Consider the following 13,954-nt stretch of genomic DNA (forward strand, 5'->3'; position numbering starts at 1 on the left):
CCAGTAGAATCAGTGATTAGATCTAGGAGTAAACTACTGCATTGTTCAATAAAAATATTTTGTAGATTCATTTTTTAGAGATTACTTTAGAGTGAGTGAGCAGAAGTGGGAGAGGAAAGGAGAATCTGAAGCAGCTTCTGTGCTGAGGCACAGAGCCTGACACAGAACTCAAAGTCCAGACCCTGAGATCATGAACTGAGCCAAAAGTTTGGATGCTTAACCAACTGAGGCCACTCAGGGACCCCTGTAGTCTCTTTTTAAAGCCAAATTTAAAAAATTTGAATAGCACAGGTTTTAAAATCTTCATTCCTAAAAAAACCTGGTGCAACCTGGTTTTTAGCACATCTGTTGGCATTTCAAAGTTAAGCTTAAAACCTTTTAGGAACTGCACATTTGTTTAAATTTGAGGCTTCCATAGATGAGGACATGTACCAGTTGCTTCTTATAAAATTGGTTCAACGTTCCATATAGTGAATTTTGAACATGTTTTACTGAGAATTTCCCAACTTAACTAAATTTCCAGCCCATATTCTTAACACTTCACAAATAGTGGCAACACAAAAGGCCTCTCCCTTCACAAGTGGTACACCCAATTTTTCAGTGCCAGATATTCTCGAGTCTAATTTCTAGTAGGTTACATTCAAGGTCTGAATTTGTTAAAAAGCAAAAATGAAAACCCTTCCAGCTAATAATCTATGTACTTAACATAACTAGTTTTTTAATGGCCTATGCCTGCTTTGAAAGCCAGTGTTATTTCCAGGAACGCCTTCCCGCCAGTAAGTTTAACTAAAGCATTATCACCACTTCTCTAGCAGAAAGGCTCAGTATAACCTACAGAAGTTGGTTATACTGCCCTAAGCCACTCCAGCTCAGCCATATTTAATATACCCAAGGGGGATACTTAAGTAACACTCATGTAGCAACACAGCCTAATTCCTCCTTCTGGGAAACTATACCACAGGTATCATTCAAAGTTTTAAATCATATTGTGGCAATTTTTCATTTTGCAGAACTTTCTCCCCAAACTAAAAGGGGAGTTCCACCAAAATTCTGTTTTTAAATGAGGTTTCCATGCATGTGTTACTTATGTATACTCCAAAAAAACCACCTACTTCATCTTCTACCACATCCACGTTTTTTTCCTAAACGTAAAAAAGCAAAACTGCATTAAGTGTTTTCCATACAAATGAACTGTTCTCATGCTTTCTAGACAGCTGGAGATTAACAGGTAGAAGTTTTAGGAACTTATGAGCCAGGAACCTACTCTGCAGTTGTTTTATTTATCAGTCATTACATCAAACTAGGGCTATCCTAAAGATAAAAACCTAAGAAACCCAAAATTTCTCTTAGGTAATCTGTAATTATGTTATTAAAGATTTGGATAATGACTCCAGCTCTCATCATTCTAGACTCCCCCTTTAACAAATAAAGAGCTTAATGATTGGGATTTTATATTTACCACCCCTACCAGATTTATAAATACTAGAAACACACTTCACACGGAAAAAAAAAAAAATTTACGATTACTCTATTTCCTTGTTAAGAGGAACGTTTGAACGAATTTTACAGGTAGTTAACTCTTGTTCAAATTGGGCACACATCAAATCTAGCATTATGGGAGTTTTATTTATTTGGAAGTGAACTTTTAACTATCAATACAAATGCCAAAATACTACACAAAACATCCACAGGAACTTTTTTCATCGTTTTTTGAATTGTTCACAAACATTTCCTACATAATCCAACATACAACAGAGAAATGGTACATCTTTTTCCTTCAATTTGCATACAATGGAAAAAAAACAAGAATATATATATATTTTACAAAGTTTAACTAATAGACACTAGCAGGCTGACAGTTTGTCTATAGGTGAGAAATCATCTAATAAAAAATAATAAGAATTTATTTAGCATCAGTCACTTCCATAACCAAGTATTATTCTGATTAATAAAACTTGCTGCCATTAGGCTTCTGGCATATACTTATACCATTACTCAATTTGTAGTATTGCTCCCCACCTTGGTTCTCCTTTACAATTACTAACATAGAAAACTGCTGCAGAGTAGGGGCAAGCATTTGCAAACAAACAAAAAAAATCCCCAGCTTATTATAAGCATAAATGTGTATGACGGAATTTCTTCCCAAGCAATGGACTTTCAAATCAAGAAATCACCAGAATGGAATTAGCCAAGATATTATGCCTATGTCCAAGAAGAGATGCATTTATTTATATCCAACAGAGGAGCTGAAAATCAAACTTAGTGTTTAGTTTGGGGTGGGTTGAGGATCCAGCCATTTGAAAAATGACTGTCTTTAAAAAAAAAATGACCACCAAAAATAGGTTCACTAAATTTATTTTAAAAATCATAAAACGTTTCTTACAAAAGAGCATTACATTCTGCACACTGCTCTGAATAGATGCCAGGGACAAATGGACTATTGTTACTTTTCCTCCCTGTCCCACCCCCCCAAAATGTTACAGTGACCACAAAGCAAAGTGTTCACAATAATTACATGGGGGGAATTTTTTCTTTTAAACCACCAACAATGAACAAAAATTAAAATTCACTCACTCTGCTGCTGTTTCAAAATTTCAATGTTAGTTTTTGCACGCCCTTCCCCCCCCCACCCTGTTTTTAAGGAACTAAAACATTACATCTGGTGAACAGCAAAGATTTCACTACACCTCAAATGCAGAACACCTATGAAGCAGAGGAATGTTGGCTTTTTAAACAGAAGCAGATAAAAAAAAAAAGATGCAGGACTCCTTCAGTTCTTCACTAGTCTTAGAAAAACTTTCCAGAATACTGCTTCACACTATAAAAAAGAAAAAATATCTTGCATTAGAATCCTTCAACATCTGCATACTGCTTCACACTATAAAAGAAAAGAAAAAAAAGTACGAATTAGAATTTTTGTTCGTAACATCTTAATCAACATTAAGACAATTTCAATGCTAAATTCAAATGATAAACATGTCCATTACAATTAGAAATAAGAATTAAAACATTAGCAATTAAAAAATTAGAGCAATGTAAAATTCCAGAAAAATGATTAATAGTAAATCAGACATTAGTAGAGCAGAATTAAGAAAATGAAATTAAAAGTTAATACTTGGTAGAAAAAAGACAAAGAAATGCCAGTAAGGTGTGAAATGCTGCATTTTACAGCACCAATCATTTGTCCTGTAGAGGCATGGCCTGTGCCATATGGCAGACTGTGATTTGTTGTCGATTTAGTTATCTAAAAACAACAAAATCACTAGTCTTCCACACAGAACTAGACCAACATCCACTGAATCTTCTATATTTTCTACAGGCTCTGTATAATTTATAACAAGTGGTTTTGGCAGCAGTTTTCACCAGAGAAATGAGAAGTTTGCTTGGTTAAGGCTTCTTCCAGCAAGATTAGTATTGAATGTCTTCATTTTTAGTAAGAAAGCAGAAGAAAATTAAAGCAAAGCTATTAGGATGTTTAGAAGTTAGGTCCCCAAAAGGTTGAGACACCATGGCTTCTAAAAGAAAAATCAATTGAGAAGAAAAGCTTTTTAAAGTTTTAGTATGGGTATGCTAACATAAAGCTAAACTCAAACTGACCTGTTCTGCAGCAAATACTGTGCATTCTGTATCTGGTCCTGTGTTCCTGTAATGGTAATGATCCGATCTTCAGACCCTTCTAGAGGTTCGTCAATTTTGATCGAAGCTCCTGACTCATGACGGATTTGTTTAATCCGCTGACCACCTTTGCCAATAATAGATCCAGCCAACTGAAAGGATTTTTAAAAACAAGTGTTTATGATATACTTTAAAAATAACCATATTAACTGTATTACTGGTATTTTCAGTGAATATAAAGTATTAATATTATACAGTCCATTCTAGGATTAAAGACCTCCAACCCATCAAAGTTTGAATTAAAATGTATTTATGCTGCACATCAACATTTCCTTTAATAAACAAATCAGGGGCTCAGAACTTTCTGCTTTAAAAACAGTACAAGAGTCAAACCAGAGAAAGACACCTCACTGAAGTCTGTAAAACACAATTTTAATCCTAAATTTTTAAGACCTTTTAGTAAATGTCAGGGAATTTAAAGAAAATGTTTCATTAAACATTTTCATTTAAACATTTCATTAAATGAACATTTAAACATTTCATTAAACATTCTTGTAACATTACAAGAACGTAAAAATTTAAAGAATACTTACATCTTTGGGAATAGTTACTTGTGTAGTAATAATAGGTCCACCAAGATCACCATATGAGCCACGACCCCCTGCATAGGAATAATCTGATTTAAATAATGAGCATTAAGTTCATTTAGAAAGCATGAAATAATGTTTGATTTTACAAAGGGGAAACTTACCATATCCGGAGCCACCCTAAAAACGGAAAGAAAAAATAAAAAATTACTTTGCCTTCAGAACTATTCTCTAGGTATTTTAATATCCCTAAAGTCTTAGTTTAGGAAACTAAAGTCCTCCCACATTCTCCCTAGTACGTTTTGGAAGACAATCCTTAGGGGAAGAAAACCCTTCAGGTACATAGCACAGAAGCAAGAAGATTACATGAAGGGAAGTCAACACTTACTGGCAAGTAGGGAAGCATTTGTTACTGATATGAATACAAAAACACCCATGATACTCAACCTGTGGTTCATAAGCCATCTGCCATTCTGATGGGCTCCATGTATCTATTGCAGAGTCCCAAGTTTCGTCGGCACTGAAACCAACCTGTGTCAAAGATAGAACTATTAACATAACCGGCATTGTTTTGGCCATTGAGCTACCCATTTTTATATGTCTGATTTCTATTTTCCATCACTAAAATATTGGCAGAAATCACATATTCTCCAGAAACAAAAGAGGCTAAATGAAGTCTTAATATTCCAGCTAACAACTGAAATGATTTAACTAGTTGTCTATGAAATTCATTTGTAAAGCAAACTTTCCAATTAATAATCATCTTCAACAAAATGTCAACTATGTGACATTAGACTCCTAGAAGCTTTCATGCACACACTGATAAATGAAGAGTTCTTACCATGCCGTCATAGCGGTCTCCAGGTCTTCCTCTTCTGTCATAGGCCATTAGATCTCTGTAAGCATAGTACTTGTTGTAATCTCAGTTTGCTTACATGTCATGTACACCAAATAAAAACCTACCCTATCTACCCATAAAGCGAAGCCTCTTACAGATCATCAATGTGTCAATGGAAGAAACTTACCCTCCTCTAGGTGGTGGTGGTGGAGGAAGAGGAAGATTCCGAGCTCTGCTACCACCCCGGCCACCTCGTCCAGGAGGAGGAGGTGGAGGTCCCCGACGAGGGCTCATATCGTCATAATCTCTTCTAGATGGAGGCATAGGACGCCCACCCCGGCCAGGAGGCATTCTGTCAAAACCACCTCTTCCCCGCATGGGAAATCCCACAGGGCGCCCACGGCGGTCATCAAACATCATTGTAAAACCACCATAATCGTAGGTTTCATCGTAAAAATTGGGATCATAAGGCTGTGCACGTCCTTTAATGGGAGACTAAAACAAAAATATATCAATGTTACAGACTGAAGGAAAAGAGCCTTGTTTCATACCAAATGATAACAAGCTGAACATTTCAAGTCCTTTATTTCTCCTGGGAGGTACTTATGACAGGAAAAGGAATGCAGGCAAAGGTTAATAGTAGGAAGAAAAGAATTTTTTAAAATGCATTATTTTTGGTGAGTCCCAAACAAAGTTTTAGCAGCCTGCTTTTACTGTTCCATCTCAAGAAGAGACTAGAAACCCCATTCACACATTTCACAATGGGGTCTGTAAAGAAGAACTTGTCCCCATCTCAAGGACTGGGGCAATCACTATCTTATGAAAGCATGTAACTCATACTGAAGCATTATCGGTTGGGAAGCTGTGCAATGTGGTACTATAGAAAAACTACAAAACTACACAAAACTTCATTGGAAGGATCAAAGGCTATTAAAAATCCTCACCAAAAGATCAAATGACCACTCTCCCAAAGAATTTTTAAATTACAGTGATAACAAGCCAAGGACAAATAAAAACCATTTGTCTCAACATCGTGAAACTAAGTCAGAACAAAACATTTGTTTGTTTCATGGAATTAAATAGTAAGTATAATATTCCAAAGGTACCTCTGATATAAGATCAAGGATGATCTTGATGCACTCTACAACCCTATCAGGTTTTCCTCCAATAAGCACGACTCTGTCAGTGGAATGAGGACAGCATTCCTGGAAAAGCTTGATTGTTGTCTGTGTGTTCTGTGATAAGTTACGAAAAAGGGAAGCATTAATCAGAAGGGAAAAAACAAAGTTTCCTGGGTTCACATTCAGAAACCTGCCCCTACCCCCAACATAAAAACCCTATTAGTAACTCTAGGACTTTGCCATGGTATTGGCAAAAAGAACGAACTTGTCCTAACAGGCCCAGGCCTTTCTGTTATATTTTAAAAGTGAACTAGATAAATATAAGTGATAAAGATTTTAGGGAAAGAACTCAAAAAGGGGGAATGAGAACCCCACTGACCCAGCTCTATAGGAAACACTACTGTCTAGTAATATAGCAAAAAATCAACTGCCTTTACCTCTCGAAGTTCTTTGATTTTAGCACCTTTGACCCCAATAATTCCTCCTGCCAGACTCTGATGAATCAGCAGTCTCAACTCGCAGTCAAAGTCACTTCCTTTATAGTGTTGGTACTGCAGAGGGAGAATTATAAAATTTTAGTTCCGTATCAAGGAATCCCCAATAATACACACTTATCTGCTATAAGCATGACAATATACTGTTGCAGTGAGCAACCTGAATTTATATTTCAATAACTTTACCAGTTATGTGCTTATTATCCTCAATAGCCAGGCCCAAAAAGGACATTCTGCACCACCTTAAAAAACTATTTTATTTTCAGGTCCTGCAACACCATACCCACACTGCAGCCATTTAGCATGTCGCTGTTACCACAAAATTATTAATAACATTCAAATAACACCATAATAAAAATGACTGCAAAGCACTTTGCAAATGTAGTTAATTCCCACTGCAGCATGGAGCAGGGTCAACAGTGAGTTGTAAGACCATTCACTTATCATGTTTTTAAGCCTTTTTCTATAGAGACGGGAAAAGTACACTATGTTAAAAATAAAATTGATCCTATGGGCCAGGCTCCATACTTCAGTGGGGTTCAATGGCACTATGACATACATTTAAGCATTCCACAGCATCAGATTCGAGCGGGAGCTGGCTGGTTGCAGTGGGTGATGGCAACTGCAGGCCCTGAAAGTAGAAAAATAAGAGTAATAGGTTAAGTGTCTAGTGTGATCAGGCTATTGTCGCATATATTGGTAAAGCTACTACAACAATTTCATTATCTATACCATAAAATGAAAAACTTTTATCTACTCTTAAGATTATCAACATGTAACCTTTTCCCATATACTCAGTAAATACAGGATTACACAGAATTAAAAACAATCCTTGAACTAGATCATAGTCCTCTCCAACACAGCCCTACAACCAATATTCTAATTAAAAAAACAAAACAACAGCAACAAAAAAACAAACCCTCCCCTGTAACCATAGCCCATAAAATACCTGGTAAACCCATGTGCATGACCACAGATAATTCATATTTACTCTGGAGTGGCCAGACTACATTAAAAATTTTTTTAAAAAATATTATGTTTTAAAACAAACGATGTGGAATTGTAACCATGCACATTATATAGTGCAAGATGTTGCTGCTATAAATTGTTGGTCACTGTCTCTCCACCACCCCCATAATAAGTCCCAATAAAACACTTCCAACAATCCCCCCTCAATTGCCAAATACGTTAAGAACAAAAAGAGAGCCTACCTCTTCCAAGGTAGGGATGATTTTCTTCAGAATTTCTCCAATTGTTTCAATATCAGCACTGATACTCAATATGCTGTCAAACATCACAAATACCAGATAGTACAAAAAAGGTGGAAAAGAAAAATGAGTTTTGTGTTCATCATCAAAACTTCTACAGAGAAGTAACATACAATTATTTAATCTCCCCATTTAAAGTAGCCTATTTATAGATTTTTCACATGCATTTTGTTTTATGCCCAATACAGACATGATAACAATATTAGGAGACTTGCAGAGAGACAGAGAGAATGGGCTCTTGGAAGGGCTCAGATTAAGTGGGCAATAAATTGACCAGAACTGAAGCAGAGTTGAATATTTATGTTCCCCGCCACCACTAAGTTAATTACGGATACCCTCGCTGTTACATTGGTAAAACTGGCACACCTTCTCTTAGGCAAAAGTGGGGGAATATGCAAGTGGTGAACATTATATCTGGAATAAGGTTATGGATACCAGTTAGAAATTAGATCACTAATGGGCTCTGCAAGAAAACAAATACAAATGCGAGACAAAACAAAGACAACACAAATGAGAAGTGAAAGAAAGTGAACCAGAGTTAGCATTTCATCAGAAAAAATTATGAACAGGCAATGTTGGGAAGCAAGGTGGGCCACAAAGACAGAGCGAGAGACTATTTTGGTAACAATCTGATTTACAATGCAGCAAATATGCAACACTTGAAGCTGTGCTCCTTCCATCGAAATAAAATTAGTGGATCGTTTGGGTGGGCAACTCACGGTAAAAGTTCAGTGACAAAAAGACTTAATGGGGAAAATAAGACAGAAACTTGAAAAACAATACACCGTCTAAAGGGGATACTATTTAATTATATAAAAGGCAGGTAATAAAATACATTTCTCTCTTTCTAATCAGGCAGTGAGGCATAAACTGTTGGGACATACCGCTCGGGGCCACTGCTGTCTGGGACTGAAACACTGGCATTGTACTGCATTGGTCATTGGCGTTCGTGGATGTTGGCATTGGGCATGGGCATTCAATCAGAAGTTGTCAAGTATGGTACCCGTTTGGCAACGAGCACATTTTTGGGCATAGCCAACCAGGGTTTTCACATGGGCGTTCAGGGGCGGATGGGCCAACGTCATGGTGGGCAACGCAGGGGTAAGTCGATCCAGTACATGGGCAACGGAGATATATGGCCAAAAAAACAAGGAGAGGGAAAAGGGGGAAAAGCAATAAATTTTAATTTAATACAAACTATACTCATACTCTCAATTAATGAAACAAGCTTAAGTTGTTCTGAAGACTAACACAATAATGGACTTCTCTATATCTGACTGTGGCTTAACATTTAAGGACCTTAAATGATGGTACTAGCTTTTTTTTTTTTTTTTTAAACAAACGATGTTTCAGTAGCAGGCTGGCTCATGAGGGTAGACACAAAACCTGTCATGACTCAGTTTACTGAAATTCTTGAGGAAATGGGGAAATTAACAACCCAGATAATTATATAGAACATCTGGATTAAGAGGAGAGAGGTTTATAAAAGACAAAACAAAAATTCCCACACCACCAAAAACCCTAACTCTTAAAAAAGACCAGTTTGGTTTCCTGGAGGTTTAAAACGCATTCCTAGATCCTAGCAAGGCAAGTAAAATTTTAAACAAAATTTCAAGTTCAGTTTACAAGAGGAACATACAAAGATCTGCGACCAAGAGAGAAATGAAATACTATCAAATAAGTATTCAACACAAAGTTATTATTTGCCTCAACTTCAGCAAGGAAACATTAAAAGAGTGTACACTATGAGAAAAAAAATTTAGGAATTTTGGTGTAGCCAAGTCCTAGAAATATGCTCACTTCTGGTGATACCAACATTTAGTGTGTCTAATCACAAGAGTCAACCCACTATAAAATATGAAGACTCAAACAAATCATTGGCATTGACAAATGGTTTCCCGTGTCTACTCTATTCTTTACCCATATTTAAATCATGCAACCTCAACATTAATCTGTGCTCCATGTGCAAGCTGTTAAACAGATGGACGGATTAAAAAAAAGGAAATAAAAATCTGAGTTTAATCAGCCACCTGCAATGTTTTTGATATACTGTAATTGACTCACACATAGTAAATGGTGCCATTAAGGGTTTTTACACTGTTATTTTCTAATTAAAATGTTATCTTGAAGTGAATAATTTGGTGGACAGTTACCAGAAAGTGAAGAGGTTTAATACAGACCCTTCCCTCCCCAAACTCAATCTGGGCTTTGTTAAATCAGGAATGGCAAACCCTGAAATCATCTATGTAATTGATTATTACAAATGGCTTGTATCTAGGCTATTAAATGATTTCTATGACACAAAATCTTTAAATTTCTACACACACATAAACTGAAGCTGCTTGTGTAGTAGTTTAAACTCTTTAATACTTACGTCTGTACGGAGAGCCTTAATATTCTTGCCTCCTTTTCCAATCACTGCCCCAGCATTCTGGAGGAGACAAAAAGACAATAAGCTTACCTTCCCCTTTCCCTATGTTAAATGTCTTCCTATGCTCTTAAACCGTAGCAAAAAACCCCAAACTAAAAACCAAAACCCCTAACCTCTCTTTTTTGGGTCATAAAGCTAAAAATCAGAGATAACAAACAAAAAATCATCAGGTCAAAAAAATAAATAAATAAAATAAAAATCAGGGAATTTGTGCTTTGGAGATTAAACATTTAAGAGAGCTTTGGGATATTCAGCATGGGAAGAAGTACATGGAGCATGAAAGTTAAGCACTGATTAAATTTAGTTTCCTTCTGAGAAACAATTTAAACATATCAGGTACCTTAACAAGGTGACATGTGATGGCATCAATCAAGTAAGCAGCCAACTAGATGTTTTCCCCACAATGCAATCAAGGTATAAACTTTTATCCATCAATGCTTTAAGCATTACCTACACCCTCTCTGCTACTTTGACCTGCAATGACTCACTGAATTAAGTACTTTCATTTGATCACAATAACCTGGCCTACAAATCTGTTTTGAAAGAGCCACGCAAACCTTTTATACTCTTTAATCTGTAAGACTTAGAATGCTTCCCAGAGGGCCAAATCAGAACTCTAATTTCTACTTTAGTTAAGAACCACTTTTAAATTTTCAAGAATAAAATTTATACCTTGCTCTGAAGCAAAATGCGTAATTCAACCATCTCATCAGTGTTTCTAGATCTTTTAAAAGCTTGTTCCTCTTCCATATCTTCTGCAGGGCGTTTACCTAGAAATTAACAGTTCAGATTTCAGAGCAAGCACAGGTTATCAACAAGAAAAAATGCCTTTAATTCAATTACATTTTAGTTTCAACCCATAGATCAGAGGAAGTAACTCTGTTCTGTTTGGAGATTTGTTCCTAAGTCAATTAGAGCATATTCTCTTCCAATAATACTTTCTAAACACAAAACAATGCGACAAGATGCTTGCAAAGATTAAACTTACAAAATGCAAAAAACCAGTATTTTTATTGTCAAGATATCTTAAGTTTAGAGTCACCAATGCAAATTAGTTACCTCTAGTTCATAAATGAAAAGTGAAGAGAAAGCTGACAGGGATGTCAGACTAAACAGTTCCAAATAACGAAAGTAACAAAACGGAAAATCCAGAAATTGTTAAAATTAAAATGCCTTCTCACCAAATTCACCATTGGTTTCAGTGTTGGGGAAGGTTTCCTCCGGCTGTTCAGTTTCCATTTTCTTGTATTATATGGACACACCAATCTGTTGAAAGATAAAGAGACTAGTACATTTGGTTTACTGGAAAGTAAGCTTTGTGTCTTGCTAATAATAATAAAAAAAAAATCAAGGAAAATGACTCTGCTTCTAGAACGTACCAGGTATTATATATCCTTGCAGAGCAGAACTGAAGTTCTGGGCGGGACCAACTGACACCCTAGTGCTGCAGTAGCCTATAAAAACCAACATAAATTGAGTTTTGCTTTTTGGTTGCTTATTACTGAATACTAATTTAACAGTCATGTAAATACAAACTAAACAGCTCTGAAACTGGGTCTTACACTATCAAACTACTGCCTTAGGAAAAACCAAAAACGAAAGGACCTATCTGATTTTTTGCAAAAAGAAAACCATGCAGTTTTTAGCCACTGGACGGAGTCTCCACCATGGTAACTAATTGTTTTCTACAATACAATACAGACCAAAGGTCTGTAAAACATATAAAGCCCCAAAGCCTTCAATTTTGTCCTTAAAGGTACACATTTATAGATGTATAAAACTATACTGATTTTTAAATTGCGTGTGGGTTTCCTCCCGTTGGTGACTTGAAATGCCATTCTCTGAAATCTCTAAAAAGTTTACAAAAACATGAAGGCAAATTCGAGCTATATACAACAATAAGGTCAATGTCCTTAAGATTAAATCTTAAAACCTCATACAGGAGCAGACCCCAACTGCCAATCATACTCGATTATTCCAACAGAGCTAATGAAGCCCTAGAATGCTAATACTACCGCCACACTAGTATTTTAAGTTAGAAATCTATAACAATTATACCTTTAATGCCAGAGTAATGGGACTGCAAACAGCCGTTCACCAGCCCTCAAAGGTCTAGCAGAAAGAGCCGACAAGTGGCCTCTGGTAAGCAGAAGACAGCTATACAGCCCAGAGCTACCTTTATGGCTCCCGTCTTCCGTAACGTCTGTCGATAAACCTTTTAACGACTAACTGAAACGCTACCTCACCGCCCATCACTCAGCTAAATGTAGAGGTATCACAGATTCAGGTAAATAAGTTGAAGACAGCGGGCTCGAATTGTAAGGAAAACGTTGCCGCGGTTCCCCGTTCAGGTCCTTTAGTTCAGGTCCAAATTGCTAAATATGGGAGAGCAACGGAACGCACACATGCCCCCTCCCCCAACCCCGGCCCCACACGGTACCAGGGAACAGCAACAGCCGAATAACAGGAGTGGAAAAGCCGAAGGAGAGAGCAGAAGCGCCGCGCCGCTCCTCACCCGTACCCGACAGGAAATGGCGGCCCGCGTAATGGCGACTACGTGCTACTAGGCGGAGCCGAGCGCGGACCCCCCCTCCCCCACCCACCACGCGGTCCCGAGATCTCATCCCCCGCACCCTCCCCCCACCGCGGGAGAGACAAAGCAACGGAGGCAGCCTCGACCATTCCATCTGCCCCGCTCCAGCTCCGCTCCCGGGCCGGGAGGCCCCAAGTGCAGCGGGACCCAAACAAAGAGAGCGGCGGCGTTCTCCGCTGCCCTCGGGTCCCGCCCGCCGGCCGCTTCTCCTTCGTACACCAGGTGTCTAGTTCTGAAGACTACAGAACTACTGATCATCCTACAGGCACACACCTCGCAATTACCCGAAGCCTCTAGCACCACAACGCGGACTGCGGATATACGCTCAGGGAAATGGCGGAGGTGGGGGGAGGGGAAACCGGGCAACGTTCCCTGAGAATCGGCCAACCACCAAGCAGCCCCCAAACGCCTCCCTCAAGCGGCAAACTTCGTCTCTGACCCTCGCCCCCACACGCCATTCGTCCAGCCCCGCTCCTCACCGCGCGAGGCCGCCGTCCCTGTGCCACCGCGCCGCCTCAGCCGGTCACAGCTAGACAGAGAACGAGCGCAGGCCCCCGCCGCCTTCCCCCGCCTCCCCGCACTCTCCTACCCCGCCGCCGAGCCCAATTGGTTGCCCGGGGTTTAGCGGTGGCGCGAGGGCAAAGCGATTGGCCCAAGGCTGCGTCAATCAAAGCGCCGAAGGAGGCGACGCCACGCCTCGCGCCGGCGCCTCCCTTCAGATTGTGAGGCCGCTAAGGGCCCGAGAAAAGCCGGGCTTGATAGAAGTCAACGCAGCCTTTAGGAAGGCCAAACCCATGCCTGAATCTATAATACCCTAGCGCCGAAAACCCCAATTACCTATAGGCCGCAAGAAAGCGGGACGTAGGTAAGACGTCGAGGTTGCAGCAGCAGAGAAACAGAGGATAATGGCGTCTGCAGCGCTTTCGCCTGGAGCGCCCTCCTCCTCCTTTCTCGTTCGCGCACTCACTAGCGGCGGAGGGGAGGGAGGGGAAAAACCTCTCGCGAGA

At 38.9% G+C, this 13,954-nt stretch overlaps 1 protein-coding gene across 21 annotated transcripts; it reads right to left on the reverse strand.

Moving 5' to 3' along the window:
* Nucleotides 1–1,512: 1,512 nt before the first annotated feature.
* Nucleotides 1,513–13,921, reverse strand: HNRNPK (heterogeneous nuclear ribonucleoprotein K). 21 transcript variants are annotated; one of them, XM_080819715.1, is made up of 17 exons: nt 13,785–13,915; nt 11,734–11,808; nt 11,536–11,620; nt 11,027–11,124; nt 10,298–10,354; nt 8,808–8,851; nt 7,867–7,939; nt 7,215–7,286; nt 6,599–6,712; nt 6,147–6,275; nt 5,228–5,535; nt 5,044–5,098; nt 4,650–4,733; nt 4,367–4,382; nt 4,209–4,291; nt 3,598–3,767; nt 1,513–2,818 (listed from the first exon to the last, which is right to left on the reverse strand). In XM_080819715.1, the coding sequence occupies exons 3-17, from the start codon at nt 11,591–11,593 to the stop codon at nt 2,788–2,790; spliced, it is 1,392 nt and encodes a 463-aa protein (XP_080675841.1). In that variant the 5' UTR covers nt 11,594–11,620; nt 11,734–11,808; nt 13,785–13,915; the 3' UTR covers nt 1,513–2,787. The 21 variants fall into 21 exon arrangements, 8 of the variants coding, with proteins under 8 accessions (XP_080675841.1, XP_080675836.1, XP_080675837.1 ...); XM_080819710.1 differs by having other exon boundaries at nt 1,513–2,878; XM_080819711.1 differs by lacking the exon at nt 13,785–13,915 and adding an exon at nt 13,427–13,530 and having other exon boundaries at nt 1,513–2,878.
* Nucleotides 13,922–13,954: the final 33 nt, after the last annotated feature.

This window comes from Martes martes, assembly GCF_963455335.1.
Source record: "Martes martes genome assembly, chromosome: 12".
In the NCBI taxonomy this organism is placed as follows: domain Eukaryota; kingdom Metazoa; phylum Chordata; class Mammalia; order Carnivora; family Mustelidae; genus Martes; species Martes martes.